This window comes from Babylonia areolata, chromosome 31 (genome assembly GCF_041734735.1).
Source record: "Babylonia areolata isolate BAREFJ2019XMU chromosome 31, ASM4173473v1, whole genome shotgun sequence".
NCBI lineage: Eukaryota > Metazoa > Mollusca > Gastropoda > Neogastropoda > Buccinidae > Babylonia > Babylonia areolata.
Window position 1 is genome coordinate 15,700,975 of NC_134906.1, and position 19,180 is coordinate 15,720,154.

General features: G+C 47.2%; 1 protein-coding gene across 1 annotated transcript in view; it reads right to left on the minus strand.

Moving 5' to 3' along the window:
- The window catches only part of LOC143275821 (uncharacterized), a 91,039-nt gene that overhangs the window by 46,351 nt on the left and 25,508 nt on the right, over positions 1 to 19,180 (minus strand). The window contains exons 4-7 of the mRNA XM_076580099.1: positions 14,232 to 14,282; positions 7,568 to 7,626; positions 6,503 to 6,600; positions 2,160 to 2,228 (exon numbers count right to left, since the gene is read on the minus strand). Of these exons, the coding sequence (XP_076436214.1) occupies positions 2,160 to 2,228; positions 6,503 to 6,600; positions 7,568 to 7,626; positions 14,232 to 14,282 (277 nt within the window). The remainder of the gene's footprint in view (positions 1 to 2,159; positions 2,229 to 6,502; positions 6,601 to 7,567; positions 7,627 to 14,231; positions 14,283 to 19,180) is intronic.

Here is a 19,180-nt window from a genome sequence, read left to right on the forward strand (position 1 = left end):
TGTTCTGTTCTGTTCTTGTCTCCACCCACACCTTGTTCTGTTCTTGTCTCCACCCACACCATGTTCTGTTCTATCCTTGTCTCCACTCACACCTTGTTCTGTCCTTGTCTCCACCCACACCTTGTTCTGTTCTTGTCTCCACCCACACCTTGTTCTATCCTTGTCTCCACCCACACCCTGTTCTGTTCTTGTCTCCACCCACACCCTGTTCTGTCTTGTCTCCACCCACACCCTGTTCTGTCCTTGTCTCCACCCACACCTTGTTCTGTTCTTGTCTCCACCCACACCTTGTTCTGTTCTTGTCTCCACCCACACCCTGTTCTGTTCTGTTCTTGTCTCCACCCACACCCTGTTCTGTCCTTGTCTCCACCCACACCTTGTTCTGTTCTTGTCTCCACCAACACCCTGTTCTGTTCTTGTCTCCACCCACACCTTGTTCTGTTCTTGTCTCCACCCACACCTTGTTCTGTTCTGTTCTTGTCTCCACCCACACCCTGTTCTGTTCTTGTCTCCACCCACACCTTGTTCTGTTCTTGTCTCCACCCACACCCTGTTCTGTTCTTGTCTCCACCCACACCCTGTTCTGTTCTGTTCTTGTCTCCATCCACACCTTGTTCTGTTCTTGTCTCCACCCACACCATGTTCTGTTCTGTTCTTGTCTCCACCCACACCCTGTTCTGTTCTGTTCTTGTCTCCATCCACACCTTGTTCTGTTCTTGTCTCCACCCACACCCTGTTCTGTTCTGTTCATGTCTCCACCCACACCCTGTTCTGTTCTGTCCTTGTCTCCACCCACACCTTGTTCTGTTCTTGTCTCCACCCACACCATGTTCTGTTCTGTTCTTGTCTCCACCCACACCATGTTCTGTTCTGTTCTTGTCTCCACCCACACCTTGTTCTGTTCTGTTCTTGTCTCCACCCACACCTTGTTCTGTTCTTGTCTCCACCCACACCTTGTTCTGTTCTGTTCTTGTCTCCACCCACACCTTGTTCTGTTCTGTTCTTGTCTCCACTCACACCTTGCTCTGTTCTTGTCTCCACCCACACCTTGTTCTGTTCTTGTCTCCACCCACACCTTGTTCTGTTCTTGTCTCCACCCACACCTTGTTCTGTTCTGTTCTGTTCTTGTCTCCACCCACACCTTGTTCTGTTCTGTTCTGTTCTTGTCTCCACCCACACCCTGTTCCTTGTTCTTGTCTCCACCCACACCTTGTTCTGTTCTGTTCTGTTCTTGTCTCCACCCACACCTTGTTCTGTTCTGTTCTGTTCTTGTCTCCACCCACACCCTGTTCCTTTTTCTGTCTCCACCTACACCCTGTTCTGTTCTTGTCTCCACCCACACCTTGCTCTGTTCTTGTCTCCACACACATCTTGTTCTTTTCTTGTTTTCATACAGACCTTGTTCTGTTCTTATCTCCACTCACGATTTGTGTTCTTTCCCGCAGTACAGATTTATACTGAAGATCCCTGGCTTTTTTTTTTCAAAATAAAACTGACCTGGTTTGCTTCCCCAGGATTTGTTTTTATTTCTTACTGTCCGATTTCTTGCAGTTGTGTGTGTATGTGTCTGAGTGTGTGACTGAGAAGAGAGGGACGAGTTGGTTGGGGCGGGGCAGGCGGGGCAGGCGGACACAGACAGGCAGACAGTACATGGTAGGATGATATGAGCGAAAAGGATAGAAAACAAAATCATCAAGCAATGATCAAAAACAGAAAATGAAACACGTTTGTGTAAACACTTGTCTACGTTCACACTATGCTATTTTAAACAGGATGTAAACAATTCCACTTCAAACTGCATTTCAGTGTCAACTGGTTAACCTCAGTAACATGTTATTATGCATGAGTAAACAAAATTCATTCACTGGCATTCAGTGTACCTATTTAGGATATAGTTCACAATGTGCAGTACGCGATTCGAAAAATGATAAACTCTATTTCACACAGACAATATACCCGTCTTGAGTGATAATTTATACACACCTAATAAAGCACGAAAGACGCAGAAAGAGAGAGAGACAGAGACTGACAGACGGTCAGACAGACAGATGGACAGAGTGGGATAGACAGAAGCACAGACAAAGCACACAAGCAGGCAGACATGCGGGGTAGGGGGCAGAGAGGGGAGACTGGCAGAAGAGAGCGGAAGTGTCACTTACCCTGACTGAAGATCCTTGTGCCAAATAGAAATCAGCAGCCGTTTGTTTTCGTCACTTTTTTGCAGTTCCCTGTAACGAGGCATACAGCCATGGACTTGTTTCAACTCTGTTTTTACGCTACATCCATTCACATGTTGTTACATCAGGGTATTTGCAATATAGTGTGTACAAATTCTCAGCAAACGCAAACACGTGCGCACACACACGCGCGCGCGCACACACACACACACACAAATACACATCAAATTGATTTACTCTCTTAACCCGTGTCATCACACACACACACACACACACACACACACACACACACACAGCAATCTAAATTCATAAGATGTTGGTTGAACTAAAAACTGGGCACAAGTTTACCTTAATGAAAGGGCAAATGAAATAACATCACAATAAGGCAGATCTGTATGAAACTGCACCCCGTTGCCCTAGGTCATTTTCCCTATGAGGGGCAGTTTCCCCATGTACCTTGTTATGTACATACACCAACTGATAAACAGTTTAATATACCTAACACCAACTGAGAAATAGTTTGATATAACTTATAACTAGTTCGAGTGTACACGGTCCGTTTAAGGCTGAGTGAGTTCAGCATCTTCAAAAGCTCGCGGTCCTCAGTCCCTGACGATACTGCCCCTCCTCTTCACACCCTGTGGTCTGACTTATCTCAGACCCTCCTCTTCACACTCTGCAGTCTGGCTTATCTCAGACCCTCCTCTTCACACTCTGCAGTCTGGCTTATCTCAGACCCAATCTGTGGGTGGGTCTCTCACTCTCCTGTTTCGCCACTTCCCTTTACTTTGGACAAGGACGTAACTCGGACGGAAACTCTCATCACCTCGTGGTTAAATCTCATGTTTTTTGTCCTCCGAACCCGTGCCTGTATCTCGATCTTGTTCACGTGAACGGGGACCTAAAACGTCTCTGCCGGTCAATTACCTGGCGATGGTAAGTGAAATCTAATTCTGGATTATGAAATACACACACACACACACACACACATTTTTTATGTTAAAAAAGCAATTGTTGCTTATCCAATTTACCATCATGAAATAAAACATTGACTTGACACACAGTGTAGGGAAGGAGAGTAGAGGGCACTAAGGAAGACGAATACTTCCCTTTGGCCAGAAGTGCCAGATGACACAAAGACAACCAGTCATTTTGACACAAGTTCCGTTCCTCCCCCTCCCACCCTCCACCCTCCATCCCACACGTCATCACTGAACAACGCCTCTCCCAGAAAAGAAAGGGAGGGAAGGGGCGGGACAGTGGGGTGGTAACCTTGCCATATACACCATGACACCCGAACGGGTGTGCTACCCCAAAATTGCAGGGTACAGCCCGCGAGGAGGGTATTCACAACCGGTTAATGTCTCTGTCCCTGTCTTTTCATTTGTCCTTATCCATGCAATCAGTGTCTCTCTTTTTCTGGTCCTTGTGTTGATTACAGCCTGGTGGTGTCCTGCTCTGAAGGCTGGTAACCATCACGTGAACAGAAAAGAGGACTGGGAAACTGAAAACCACACAGTGAAAACAACCGTGGGAAATGAAAAAAAACTGGTGGACACATGACAACTGACTGCATTTGAATGGGAAATAAGAGAAAGTCCCACACAAACTGAAATAGTATGGGCACGTCTCATGATCAGCAAGACATGCCGAGAAAATCCTGCAAGGCACAGTGCAAGGAAGAAGAAGAGGCAGTCAGAAAAAGAGATAGGAGGACAATATCCCAGAATGGACAGACCTGAGACTGAACGACGCCCTGAAAGAGAGAAGGAACAGGGAGGAATAGAGAGAACTGGCTGCCAAGTCATCAAAGGTGCCACAACGGGACAGGAGAAAAAGAAGGAGGAGGAGGACGAGGAGACAGTAATTGGTCACCCAACCCCCTCCGCCCCCCCCCCCCCTCAAAAGTCGTCTGTGTATCAGGCGGCGGTATCTGTATCATAATCATCAGTTCCTCAACTTCAGAGTCATCAGGAGTTGAGGAGACAGACCACCTCCTCCTCACTGTTCCACTGCTGACCCCTGTCCAGTCCTTGATGTTGTCAGACCAGCTGCCTGGAGCTGACCCCTGTCCAGTCCTTGATGTTGTCAGACCAGCTGCCTGGAGCTGACCCCTGTCCAGTCCTTGATGTTGTCAGACCAGCTGCCTGGAGCTGACCCCTGTCCAGTCCTTGATGTTGTCAGACCAGCTGCCTGGAGCTGACCCCTGTCCAGTCCTTGATGTTGTCAGACCAGCTGCCTGGAGCTGACCCCTGTCCAGTCCTTGATGTTGTCAGACCAGCTGCCTGGAGCTGACCCCTGTCCAGTCCTTGATGTTGTCAGACCAGCTGCCTGGAGCTGACCCCTGTCCAGTCCTTGATGTTGTCAGACCAGCTCTTGTGCTGTGACAGTGGTATGCTGACCTTCAGTCACCTTGTGTCTCCGTCTGCTCACACTTCTCTGTCCCTGCCCCGCCATGTAGGTCAGCCAGTGTAGACTGTGTGACTTTTCCCCTCTTTTGCCCCGCCATGTAGGTCAGCCAGTGTAGACTGTGTGTTGTGTGACTTTTCCCCTCTTTTGCCCCGCCATGTAGGTCAGCCAGTGTAGACTGTGTGTTGTGTGACTTTTCCCCTCTTTTGCCCCGCCATGTAGTTCAGCCAGTGTAGACTGTGTGTTGTGTGACTTTTCCCCTCTTTTGCCCCGCCATGTAGTTCAGCCAGTGTAGACTGTGTGTTGTGTGACTTTTCCCCTCTTTTGCCCCGCCATGTAGGTCAGCCAGTGTAGAGTGTGTGTAGTGTGACTTTCCCCTCTTTTGCCCCGCCATGTAGGTCAGCCAGTGTAGACTGTGTGTTGTGTGACTTTCCCCTCTTTTGCCCCGCCATGTAGGTCAGCCAGTGTAGACTGTGTGTAGTGTGATGTTGGTCAGTCAGTGTAGACTGTGTGTAGTGTGATGTTGGTCAGTCAGTGTAGACTGTGTGTAGTGTGATGTTGGTCAGTCAGTGTAGACTGTGTGTAGTGTGATGTTGGTCAGTCAGTGTAGACTGTGTGTAGTGTGATGTTGGTCAGTCAGTATAGACTGTGTGCAGTGTGATGTTGGTCAGTCAGTGTAGACTGTGTGTAGTGTGATGTTGGTCAGTCAGTGTAGACTGTGTGTAGTGTGATGTTGGTCAGTCAGTGTAGACTGTGTGCAGTGTGATGTTGGTCAGTCAGTGTAGACTGTGTGTAGTGTGATGTTGGTCAGTCAGTGTAGACTGTGTGTAGTGTGATGTTGGTCAGTCAGTGTAGACTGTGTGTAGTGTGATGTTGGTCAGTCAGTGTAGACTGTGTGTAGTGTGATGTTGGTCAGTCAGTGTAGACTGTGTGTACTGTGACCTTTTCCCTTTAAGTGCTCCCGAATTTTCATTCGATTCCCGTGTCCAAGATTTTCCGAATTTCCTACTCTGTTGTCCCTAGTTTCATATTTCCGTGTTCCTTGTTTCTATTTTCTGTATTTCGATGCACCCACAGCTCCATCTTCCGCAACAAAGTCAATGAGCAAAGTCACTGCTTGCATTAAAAAAAATAAAATAAAAAAAAATAAAAGTTCACGGATATAAGTCTGTGTAGTGTGACAACTTTATCTGCTGGAGTGAGTGAAAGGACCACAGGAAATGTAAGTCAGGGCAACTTTCTATCCTATTTATCTTTCCTGGGGAAAAAAGCACTGTTCCTCAGAGTCTGTAACCTCAAAGAAACTGAAGAACATTACAATAAAGGTATGAAGTTGCAAGGTAAAAAGTTTATTTCACGTACTTGAAGGGGACACTGAAACATTACACATGTTCATTTTTACACACATCCAACAGAGTGATGCCAGAACTGTTTCTCGCCTCGATCACATTTAGCACGGCCGACTTTCGATATGACATACATACGGTGATGACAGTGACACTGATCATGCAGAGCGCATGGTGGTGTAGTGGTGGTGGTATAGACATACACCCATGCCGGAGGCCTGTGCGTGAGGTGGGGGAGGGAGGGAGCAGGGGTCCACTGACACGGGGCTCTGGGGACCGCTGTCATAATGGATTTCTCAGATCCCCCACGGCAGCAATTACACAGTCTGGCCGCTCGCCACTGAAGAGCTCAAGTGACTGCTTCCCACTCTTCCTTACACACAGGACAGTGCTCATCGGTTTCTGGGGCTGGTTTGGGCCATGAAGGCCGGAGGGGAAGGGGATAAATAAAATGACAAAGAGAAACAAACAAACCGGAATCTGCCCATCACAAACACAAACAAGACATTAACCATCAGGACCAAAAATGACGCCAACAGAGCGACAGACGGACAATGGAGATACACTCACAGTGAAAACTTCTCATCATAGACTGGGTTGTTTGTGTTGTGGACAGGTTTGGACTTCAGACGTAGTTTTCGTCCTGGTTCTTCGGGGATCAGTGACAGCTGCAACCGTATCACCATAAGTGTTTTAGTCATCGATTTCCACAATAACATCCTTATCATTCTCTGGGAGGAAGGTGGCAGAATGGTTAAGACACTCAGCTGCTAATACAGACAGCCGTGAGGGTGTAGGTTCGAATCCCGCTCTTGCCCTTTCTCCCAGGTTTGACTGGAAAATCAAACTGAACGTCTAGTCTTTTGGATGAGACGATAAACCGAGGTCCCATGTGCAGCAAGCACTTGGCGTACTGAAAAAGAACCCTTGGCAAAATTTTGTCCTCTGGAAAAAAATAAGTTAAAAGAAATCTACTGTGATAGGTACGCAAATACATAAGCATGCACTCAAGGCCTGACAAGCGCGTTGGATTATGCTGCCGTCAGGTGTCTGCCCAGCACATGTGGTGTTGCATACATAGAGTTGTCCCAACGCAGTGACGCCTCCTTGAGAAACTGAAATTGAAACTTATCATACTCGTTATCAATACCATCATCACTTACCAATTAACATTTTCCCTTTCTTCCTTTTTTTAAATAATTGAACATATTTTTACAACCGTTTTATATCTTTCGATTTTATTTATTTACTTACATATTCAACTGACATAAATATCTTTCTTCAAAATGTATTTAATCTGAATGTATTTTATATATCTTAAATGGTGTATGTATTGGTCAGGCATCTCTTTTATGTAGTTATTTTAAAGCAGACCTGGTGTTCCGAATATGAATCAACCTCCTTAAAACTGAAACCTTTTGACGTGAGAGAAAAAGAAAAAGAAAAAAGGGAATGGAATGCGTGCTTCAGTATTTTTATCTTCTGTGTTTGCATGCATGCGCGCTTGCGCGTTTGTGCGTTAGTGCATGTGTGTAAGTGTTACATCCCAATCAGGCAAGGTCTATCTCCAGCACAGCTTTCAAGTGTCGTAGATCGAGACCTGTGGCCAGAGCAGTGATGTGGGCAGGTACTCACCTTGATGTAGGAGTCACAGGTTGCCTTCCAGTTACACGTGAAATGGCGTCCTTCCATCACTGCCAACACACAACAAATGCGTTGTCATTTACATGTGTAAATGTGTGTGTGTGTGTGCGTGCGTGCGTGCGTGCGTGCGTGTGTGTGTGCGTGCGTGCGTTTGTATTTGTATTTCTTTTTATCACAACAGATTTCTCTGTGTGAAGTTCGGGCTGCTCTCCCTAGGGAGAGCGCGTCGCTACACTACAGCGCCACCTTTTTTTTTCTTCTTCTTCTTTTTTTTTATTTTTTTTTTATTTTTTTTTTAAATAACTTTTTCCTGCGTGCAGTTTTATTTGATTTTCCTGTCCAAATGGATTTTTCTACAGAATTTTGCCAGGAACAACCCTTTTGTTGCCGTGGGTTCTTTTACGTGCGCTAAGTGCATGCTGCACTCGGGACCTCATCCGAATGACTAGCGTCCAGACCACCACTCAAGGTCCAGTGGAGGGGGAGAAAATATAGGCGGCTGAGCCGTGATTCGAACCAGCGCGCTCAGATTCTCGCTTCCTAGGCGGACGCATTACCTCTAGGCCATCACTCCACTTGTGTGTGTGCAGATAAAATTAAAAACTATAAACGTAAAGGCTACAATACAATAAACGTCTTTAAGCGTACTTGTGTGTGTGTGTGTGCGCGCGCGCGCGCGCGCGCGTGTTTGTGTATGTGTTGGCTTAAACAGTATTTTATTTGGAACATGCCACAATACAACACAGATATCGATGAACAGGACAACAAGAAAATCTTATACAAAGTCCTGTCCTGATACATGTACATACTGAATATATGGCGGGTGTCATCAAAACTAGATGTTAAGACGTGATCATACATGAGTTTTGAACAAAACTAACCTGAGATATAAATATAGTGAAAAAAAATGAATAAATAATAAACGTGTGGTAGAGAAAGAAGTCAACAGAAAGAGAAAGAGAAAGAGAAGTATCAACGCTGGGGCACAAGCACAGCAAGACTGAACTTGGTCGACAAACAAAGCGGCGAAGGCTAACCGTCCCGCTGAAAAAAAAAAAAAAAAAAAAAAAAAGCAAGCAAGCAAGCAGTTACACCATCATGTATTCATATCATGAGCTGGCAAGTTAAAGGGCAGCACTCTTTCAGGCACATGCACTTACATATATGCATACAGACATGATATTACTCATCGTTAAAAACCTTTGAATTCAATGCATGCAAACACATATGGGTATAATTATGTATATGTACACACACATGCCCATCCATCATAGGGAGATACATAGCTGGGGAATAATGGAAGGAAACGTTAACATCAAACAACTATAACAACTGTAACAAATGTCCTATTGGACTGCGCAGCAAACCTTCTGCAATAACGAATAGCATTTTGAAATTGTTAAAAATTTATTCACAAGATTTTTCGATGAAGTTTGGAAAAAACGATTTTAGACTGACATTCAAATATTACGTGTTTGCTAGAAATAAGTTATCCACATGTGCATTTGACATCATTGCTGAACTTAGTTACAAAAGCATTCAGCTTTATTCTTTTCGATAATGCATGAATCTGCCATAATCTGATTAAATTGCTGTATGTGTGTGACTGATTGATAGTTTCTGGTTGTTGAAAATCAATTATACTATAATTCAAAACTTTGCCACTTTGTGCCTTTATATATAAAGAGAGAGAGAGAGAGAGAGAGAGAGAGAGAGAGAGAGTGTGTGTGTGTGTGGGAGAGAGAGAGAGAGAGAGAGAGAGAGAGAGAGAGAGTGTGTGTGTGTGTGTGTGTGTGTGTGTGTGTGTGTGTTACCATTAATATAGAAATATTTACAATTCAGGATATTTTGATTTGTTCAGAACATTTTTCAGTGAAATTGTCATTCCCCATTGTCTTGGGGACCTCAATGCTGAATGGACTATAAGATATGTCGGTGTCAGTGTCAGTCTTTCTGTTTAACCTACTCCCCACCCCTTCCTCCCCCTCCCCTCCCCCCGTCCACCTCCCTCCCAAGAATACCCTCACTGATAGTTAACACGCAGAACATTCCTCCCATAATTATTGTAGTAGATTACCTGTCAAACACCACGCAAATGAAACAGTCTAATAAACAAGACAAGTGTGAAACATAATTATGCTTGTCACATGAGCAGCTGAACTGACCACATCAAAACAAGTTTAACGACCCATTAACTTTCGCTTTCGCTTTCTTCTCTCGGTGTAGACAACGGCGTTGTTGTTTGCTATATGGGATGGTCGACATGTCACCTTGTTGTCTGCTGTCGGTGATGGTCGATGTGACATTGTTGTCTGCTATCGGTGATGGTCGATGTGACATTGTTGTCTGCTATAGGTGATGGTCGATGTGACATTGTTGTCTGCTATCGGTGATGGTCGATGTGACATTGTCTGCTATCGGTGATGGTCGATGTGACATTGTTGTTGCTACAGGTGATGGTCGATGAGACATTGTTGTCTGCTATAGGTGATGGTCGATGTGACATTGTTGTCTGCTATCGGTGATGGTCGATGTGACATAGTTGTCTGCTATCGGTGATGGTCGATGTGACATTGTCTGCTATCGGTGATGGTCGATGTGACATTGTTGTGTGCTATAGGTGATGGTCGATGTGACATTGTCATGTGCTATAGGTGATGGTCGATGTGACATTGTTGTCTGCTATAGGTGATGGTCGATGTGACATTGTTGTCTGCTATCGGTGATGGTCGATGTGACATTGTTGTCTGCTATAGGTGATGGTCGATGTGACATTGTTGTCTGCTATAGGTGATGGTCGATGTGACATTGTTGTCTGCTATCGGTGATGGTCGATGTGACATTGTTGTCTGCTGTAGGTGATGGTCGATGTGACATTGTTGTCTGCTATAGGTGATGGTCGATGTGACATTGTTGTCTGCTATAGGTGATGGTCGATGTGACATTGTTGTCTGCTATCGGTGATGGTCGATGTGACATTGTCTGCTATCGGTGATGGTCGATGTGACATTGTTGTCTGCTATCGGTGATGGTCGATGTGACATTGTCTGCTATCGGTGATGGTCGATGTGACATTGTTGTCTGCTATAGGTGATGGTCGATGTGACATTGTTGTCTGCTATCGGTGATGGTCGATGTGACATTGTTGTGTGCTATAGGTGATGGTCGATGTGACATTGTTGTCTGCTATAGGTGATGGTCGATGTGACATCGTTGTTTGCTGTAGGTGATGGTCGCTGGAGGATGCTGTGCTCTAGTGGCATAAGACGTTTAAAAACAAGAGAACGCTGGCCATTAAGGAGAAGCGTGAGCGAAGGAAGCAGGGTCCATCTTCTGGAGAAATTTCCCCGTGCAACAAATGTGGGAAGTGCTGCGCATCCAGAATCGGCCTCTCCTCCTAAATGAGGACACACACCGACAGATAAGCCTGCCTGCCTACTCATCCGTCGGTCCGACGGGAGACTCCATCATAGGTGACGGTCGATGTGACATTGTTGTTTGCTATAGGTGACGGTCGATGTGACGTTGTTGTGTGCTATAGGTGATGGTCGATGTGACATTGTTGTCTGCTATAGGTGATGGCCGATGGTCGAGGGTGATACAGGTGATACAGGAGACAGGGTGATACAGGATGATACAGATAATACAGGAGACAGGGTGATACAGGGGACAGGGTGATACAGTTAATACAGGAGACAAGGTGATACAGGTGATACAGGGGACAGGGTGATACAGTTAATACAGGAGACAAGGTGATACAGGTGATACAGGGGACAGGGTGATACAGGGGACAGGGTGATACAGTTAATACAGGAGACAAGGTGATACAGGAGACAGGGTGATACAGGAGACAGGGTGATACAGGGTGATACAGATAATACAGGAGAAAGGTGATACAGGGGACAGGGTGATACAGTTAATACAGGAGACAGGGTGATACAGGAGACAGGGTGATACAGGGTGATACAGATAATACAGGAGAAAGGTGATACAGGGGACAGGGTGATACAGGGGACAGGGTGATACAGGGGACAGGGTGATACAGTTAATACAGGAGACAGGGTGATACAGGAGACAGGGTGATACAATTAATACAGGAGACAGGGTGATACAGGTGATACAGGGGACAGGGTGATACAGTTAATACAGGAGACAGGGTGATACAGGGGACAGGGTGATACAGGGGACAGGGTGATACAGTTAATACAGGAGACAGGGTGATACAGGTGATACAGGGGACAGGGTGATACAGGAGACAAGGTGATACAGAGGACAGGGTGATACAGAGGACAGGGTGATACAGGGGACAGGGTGATACAGGAGACAAGGTGATACAGGAGACAAGTTGATACAGGGGACAGGGTGATACAGGAGACAAGGTGATACAGGGGACAGGGTGATACAGGAGACAAGGTGATACAGGGGACAGGGTGATACAGGAGACAAGGTGATACAGGAGACAAGGTGATACAGGGGACAGGGTGATACAGGTGATACAGGGGACAGGGTGATACAGGTGATACAGGGGACAGGGTGATACAGGTGATACAGGGGACAGGGTGATACAGGTGATACAGGGGACAGGGTGATACAGGAGACAGGGTGATACAGGGGACAGGGTGATACAGGTGATACAGGGGACAGGGTGATACAGGGGACAGGGTGATACAGGTGATACAGGGGACAGGGTGATACAGGGGACAGGGTGATACAGGGGACAGGGTGATACAGGTGATACAGGGGACAGGGTGATACAGGGGACAGGGTGATACAGGGGACAGGGTGATACAGGTGATACAGGGGACAGGGTGATACAGGTGATACAGGGGACAGGGTGATACAGGGGACAGGGTGATACAGGTGATACAGGGGACAGGGTGATACAGGTGATACAGGGGACAGGGTGATACAGGGGACAGGGTGATACAGGGGACAGGGTGATACAGGTGATACAGGGGACAGGGTGATACAGGGGACAGGGTGATACAGGGGACAGGGTGATACAGGTGATACAGGGGACAGGGTGATACAGGTGATACAGGAGACAGGGTGATACAGGAGACAAGGTGATACAGGAGACAGGGTGATACAGGAGACAGGGTGATACAGGAGACAAGGTGATACAGGTGATACAGGGGACAGGGTGATACAGGGGACAGGGTGATACAGGAGACAAGGTGATACAGGTGATACAGGGGACAGGGTGATACAGGTGATACAGGGGACAGGGTGATACAGGGGACAGGGTGATACAGGTGATACAGGGGACAGGGTGATACAGGTGATACAGGGGACAGGGTGATACAGGTGATACAGGGGACGGTGATACAGGGGACAGGGTGATACAGGTGATACAGGGGACAGGGTGATACAGGTGATACAGGGGACAGGGTGATACAGGTGATACAGGGGACAGGGTGATACAGGTAATACAGGGGACAGGGTGATACAGGGGACAGGGTGATACAGGTGATACAGGGGACAGGGTGATACAGGGGACAGGGTGATACAGGTGATACAGGGGACAGGGTGATACAGGGGACAGGGTGATACAGGTGATACAGGGGACAGGCTGATACAAGAGACAAGGTGATACAGGAACTCCTTCAACCCGTGCAGGGTACAGGGTGAAACTCGCCGCCTATAACACTTGAGTGTAAATCCCTCTACATTTAGGTCCCTCTCCCTGACTGGCTCCCTCCCCCCTCCCTCTCTCTCTCTGCCTCTCTCCTATCATTCAAAACAATGTTGCATATAATAAATACTTACACGTTCAACGAATACACGAGCGCTCTCTCCGGAAAGAGCAGAGAAACAGCTGGTGTTGAAGTGGTGTGTGTCCATCGAGATCGATGATGACCATCGTTGTCATCCAGCTGGGGGATGGGGGGAGGGTGGTGGTGGTGGGGGGGGGGGATGCTCATGAATCTATCTGTGAGTGCGCAGATGGCTGAATAGTCCAATCTGCGCACGAAATGTTCGCTGACAGTTGGGGCAGACAAAGACAGGCATACCATTGTCAGGGAGCTAGAAATGATGAAGGATGAAAGGTCAGTAAGGATGACTGATGACTTGCGCGATGAGTTTGTTTAAAGTGAAGAGGAGTTGCGCAACGTCGACCTCACTCTCTCGTCCGGGTCCACGAATTTCCAGTGGCAAGACAAGGTCGAGACGACTGGAGGATGAGCACGGATGCAGTGGATGACCAAGATATCCTTTCAGTGTCTCATCTTGCTCTCTGCACTCCACAGTGCGTTGCTGTAACCGCCTTCCTCTCCGTTGAACCGATAGGTTTCTTCCGCAGATTCTACCGGATCCAGACTTCGCATGCATGGGTAGACACACCCCGGGGGCCAACTGCGTGTGGCATGCACACAGCACGGTGGAGCTAGATGGCCGTCGGTGGCTCTCCTGAGCCGACGCCCTTTTATGGATCTCGTTTTTAATTCCATAAGGGTGTCTAGCCACCTGCCTCACCAGTCCCGGAAGGGAGCGGTGAGAGTGCCGGTTTAGTCGCCGGCAATCCGACCCTGAACAGGTTGTACTGGATTTCAGGGTTGAAGTACAATACAATACAACAACACAATACAAACCACACAATCAAATACAATACAACACACTCCCAAACACAACACAATACATACTGAGTACTCACCATGCACAGTGACCAAACCACAGTTGAGGTATGCCGACACCCTGACTTGCCCTGTCAACACACAAACCTGGGGTTCAGAGTCTTTTTCACTCCCCCCACGATCCTTCACTCATACCCTTTAAAAAAAATCTACACACAGTCCTTTTCAAGTGGTCTCTACATAATTACGGCACTAAATTCCATATCTGTAATCATTGGATCAACATAACTATATTTCATGCTTGCGTGTTTTTCTGAGTGCAAGTCGCAATGATCGGCTGCACTCAGTCTGCAGAAATACGAAACGCTCACAGGGAAAAGAAGTGTGAGTGAGTGAGAGAGAGAGAGAGAGAGAGTGTGTGTGTGTGTGTGTGTGTGTGTGTGTGTGTGTGTGTGTGTGTGTGTGTGTGTGTGTGTGTGCATGCGTGTGTGTGTGTCACAGACAGACAGACAGAAGGAGACTGAAGATAGACACGTGCGCGCGCGCACACACACACTAAATTAATCAAACAATTAATCAAAATTAATTGTCCAGTTCATGAGGCCACAGCCCCTCAAAGGAAAAAAAATAACGGAAGGGAGAGGAGGTAGATGGACACATCACAGTACAACCTAAGCGCATTGCAACATCGAGGGAGAGACAGATAGAGACACACACACACACACAGACATAGGGACGGAGGGGGGGGGGGGAGAGGAGGAGGCAACCCACACACTAAAAGCAAGCAGACAGAGGTAACTGGCTGCAGTTGGGGCAGTTAATGTCCCACAGTGTACAGTACAGGACAGTTCCCACCACCACCACTACAACCACCCCTCCCCTTTCCCACAAGGAGTGAGAAAAAAGGCAGACACGGCAGCCACAGGAATCCTAACCCATGTATACACACCCTGCCACACCCATAAAACCACCACACGTGCTCCGCCACAATCACTCCATCATCTTCTTCTTCCACCAGCCTTTCAGCATCGTCAACTTCCAAATGGCCTTTCAACATCATCAACATTCAAGTGCTGGTGGAATTAAGGTGAATAGCCCCCTGTCGCTCTCACAAGGCCAACAGTGGCAGGTGGGAGGAGGGTGGGGTGGACGTCACACCCAGGTAACGACTCCGGCATGCGATGGGAGGAACAAGTAAGTCGGCATGTAACAAGAAAATCGGCATGGGAACAAGAGAATGGGCATGGGAACAAGAGAATCGGCATGGGAACAAGAGAATCGGCATGGGAACAAGAGAATCGGCATGGGAACAAGAGAATCGGCATGGGAACAAGAGAATCGGCATGGGAACAAGAGAATGGGCATGGGAACAAGAGAATCGGCATGGGAACAAGAGAATCGGCATGGGAACAAGAGAATGGCATGGGAACAAGAGAATGGGCATGGGAACAAGAAAATCGGCATGGGAACAAGAGAATGAGCATGGAAACAAGAGAATCGGCATGGGAACAAGAGAATGGGCAAGGGAACAAGAGAATGGGCAAGGGAACAAGAGAATGGGCATGGGAACAAGAGAATGGGCAAGGGAACAAGAGAATAGAATGGGCAAGGGAACAAGAGAATGGGCATGGGAACAAGAGAATGGGAACAAGAGAATGGGCAAGGGAACAAGAGAATGGGCAAGGGAACAAGAGAATGAGCATGGGAACAAGAGAATGGGCATGGGAACAAGAGAATGAGCATGGGAACAAGAGAATGGGCGCACAGTCCGCATTATAACTACCACACCACGCTGAAGGAGAGACCCCAATGTCCCCACAGACCTCGTCCCAATCTCAACAATGGCCCCCCCTCCCCTCCCCCTCCCCCCCACCTCCCAAATCACATGATGACCACGTGATGACTTCACTCTGTTCCACAGGTAGCATGGCTTCTGACGGTATGGGAGTGGCGCGGGAAGAAGGTGGGAACAGAAGGGAGGAGGGGGGGGGGGGGGGGGCTTGTACCTGAGGCACATCTGCTATTTACCGGCGTCCAAAAAAAAAATTTTTTTTTTTTTAAATCCCAAAGGACCGAGCTGGGTTTTTTGGTGCAATCAAATATCGTGGTCTCTTTGTCTTTTAATTCCATGGGACTTTATACATAACAGATTCTGACAACAAAAAAAGAAGTTTATTGAATTTCTGCTTCGGACCGATTATAGAAAAGGATGTTTTGATAAAGGTGGGAAGATGGCTTCATCCACCAATTCACGAAGGTCAGACAGAATTGGTCAGTTTGACAAAGTACAGTATATGACACCAAATGCCAAATTTCTGTTTCAGACGGGTTACCTCTCGTGGTTTGGGGTGGTTGTTTTTTTTCTACAACATCAAACAAGACATAATATATATAACACAGACAGACAGAGACATATAGACAGATTCAGACGATGAATGAATACTGCTGCATGCTGCATGCTGTCGATCAGTCTTCTTGTCAATACTGTATTCGTCATGTACGCTAACTTCCAAAGCCTCCTTTAACTCTCTCCATACGAACGGCGAAAGAGGCGACGTTAACAGCGTTTCACCCCAATTACAACCATCAAAATATTACAAGCGGAAGGCTCTTACACTGAAGAGGTGAATGTTGACAAAGAATACGACAATTCTGACGACGGAAGCTAAAGGTTGGGTCATTCAGACACCCACTGGACATCCGAGGGGTCTGTGTAGAGGAGAAGAGAGGACTGGCCGTACTGAGTGAGTTAAACAAACGGCCAGTCTCCATGCCATCATTTTCTTACCCCCCCACCCCCCCTCCCCTCCCCCCGCCCTCCCTCCCCTCTTCAGGCAGGGGTCGACAATGCTTCACGGAGGGACGAGGTGTGTCCCGTCTTTAATGTGTCACACTAATCCCTCAGCTGATCCCTCTCACGTGCCTCCCCGCTGACCAGAGGCGAGGAGGGATGCTGGGTGGAGTACAACCGGTGTATGTGGCGGGGCTGTCAGTCCTTCACAGTGAAACACTGAAATAAACAAAAGCCATGACCCGCTCCACCCTTCCTCACTCAAACGCGCGCGCGTCCGCACATAGAGGATGCGTGTGTGTGTGTGTGTGTGTGTGTGTGTGTGTGTGTGTGTGTGTGTGTGTGTGTGTGTGTGTGTGTGTGTGTGTGAGCGTGCGTGTGTGAGCGTGCATGCGTGCGTGCCTGCGTTCGTTCGTTCGTTCGTGTGTACGTGTGTGTTGGTATGTGCCAGGGTGGAGGTGTGTGTGTGTGGTGGGGGGGGGGGGGGGGGGCGAGTGTGAATGTGCATGTGTGTGTGCGAGTGTAAAAGGGGGAGGGAGGGAGAGAGAAACCTTACCCCTCTCCCTTATCATCTCCTTACCTCCACGCCACACACACACACACACACACACACACACAGATAGTTCAGAGTTTATTTTGGAGCCATACTAGCTCTCTGTTATAATTCAACAAGCTGAATAGATTGTTTCTCGTTTTATTTGTTGAACAGCTAGTTTGTCGTGCTTTTTTGTTGATATTGTGTATTCTCTCTCTCTCTCTCTCTCTCTCTCTCTCTCTCGTTACATAAAATTGGATTAGACTGGACGTATTCACACTGAAGCGCTCTATCTATCTTGGCCCTTCGGGAAGGTGGACATTCGAGTCACTGAAAAGCAAATAATACAACAACAGTTACAGTGGAGCAGTTCAACATGGAGTCGGTGTGTGCGGGGGCCGAATGGCTACAGAGCTCGATTCTCGTCCGAGTTTCCCGCGGTTTAGGCACACCAAGGGTGGATATTTTTTCCGATCTCACAGGTCAATATTAAGTGCAGACCTGCTGATGCCTAAACCCCCTTCGTGTGTATACACGTGCAGATCAAATACGCACGTTAAAGATCCCGTAATCCATGTCAGCGTTCAGTGGGTTACGAAACAAGAACATAAACCGAAAACGGAGTATGGCAGTACACATGGCGGAGTAAAAGCCGTTGTACATGTAAAACCCCACTGGTACACGTGTATACGAGTGAGTTTCAGTTTCTCAAGAAGGCGTCACTGCGTTCGGACAAATCCATACATATACGTGGCGCCACATCTACTTGGCAGATGCCTGACAGCAGCCTAACCCAACGCGCTTCTCAGGCCTTGAGTGCAAGCTTATATATCAATTTTGTGTACCTATCAGAGGAGATAATTTTTTAGATAATTTTGCCTGAGAACAACACTCTCGTTGACATAGGTTCTTTTTCAGTGCGCCACGTGCGTGATGCACTCGGGACCTCGGTTTATCGTCTCATCCGAAAGACAAGACGCTCAATTTGATTTTCCAGTCAAACTTGGGAAAAAGGGTCAGACCGGATTCGAACCCACACCCTCGCGGACTCTCTGTATTGGCAGCTGAGCGTCTTAACCATTATGCCACCTTCCTCCTTATATATATACGAGTGAACTTGGGAGCTGCAGCCCACGCAGGCAGAAAACGAAGAAGAAATGTGAAGCCACAGTTCCTGACACAATACACTGAAACATGGTCGTCAGACCAGACAGCCAACAGTGTTAGCATTATGGCATTGGAGAAAATCGTCATTCAGTAGTTTTCTTACAGGACAGTTGTAAGGAGGGGGAGATATACCCACGCTGTGTGCGTTAACTCTTAAGACCCCTTTGAGCTTCATTCAACACAAACACCTGACAGTTTCTTTCGCCTTCTAAAAGAAGAAAAACTATGTATCCAATATCCATCAAATGGGCTGTCTGCACTGTATTATGATATCAATACAATTATGTCAAAACAGCAAGAGACGATCACGCCCTGTCTGCCCATAGCTGTTTATAAATCATAAACTGTGTTTGTTCAGATCAGCATTTGCACACGATCCAGACACTTAGGCACGCGTACCTGTAGACACAGACACACCAAATGCATAACCACACCCAATGTGCACCCAGCATACATGCATTATTGCATATGATTTAGTGTGACTGCGTGAGTGGGTTACTGATAGAGAAAAAAAGAGCGGCAGCGAGTGAGAGAAC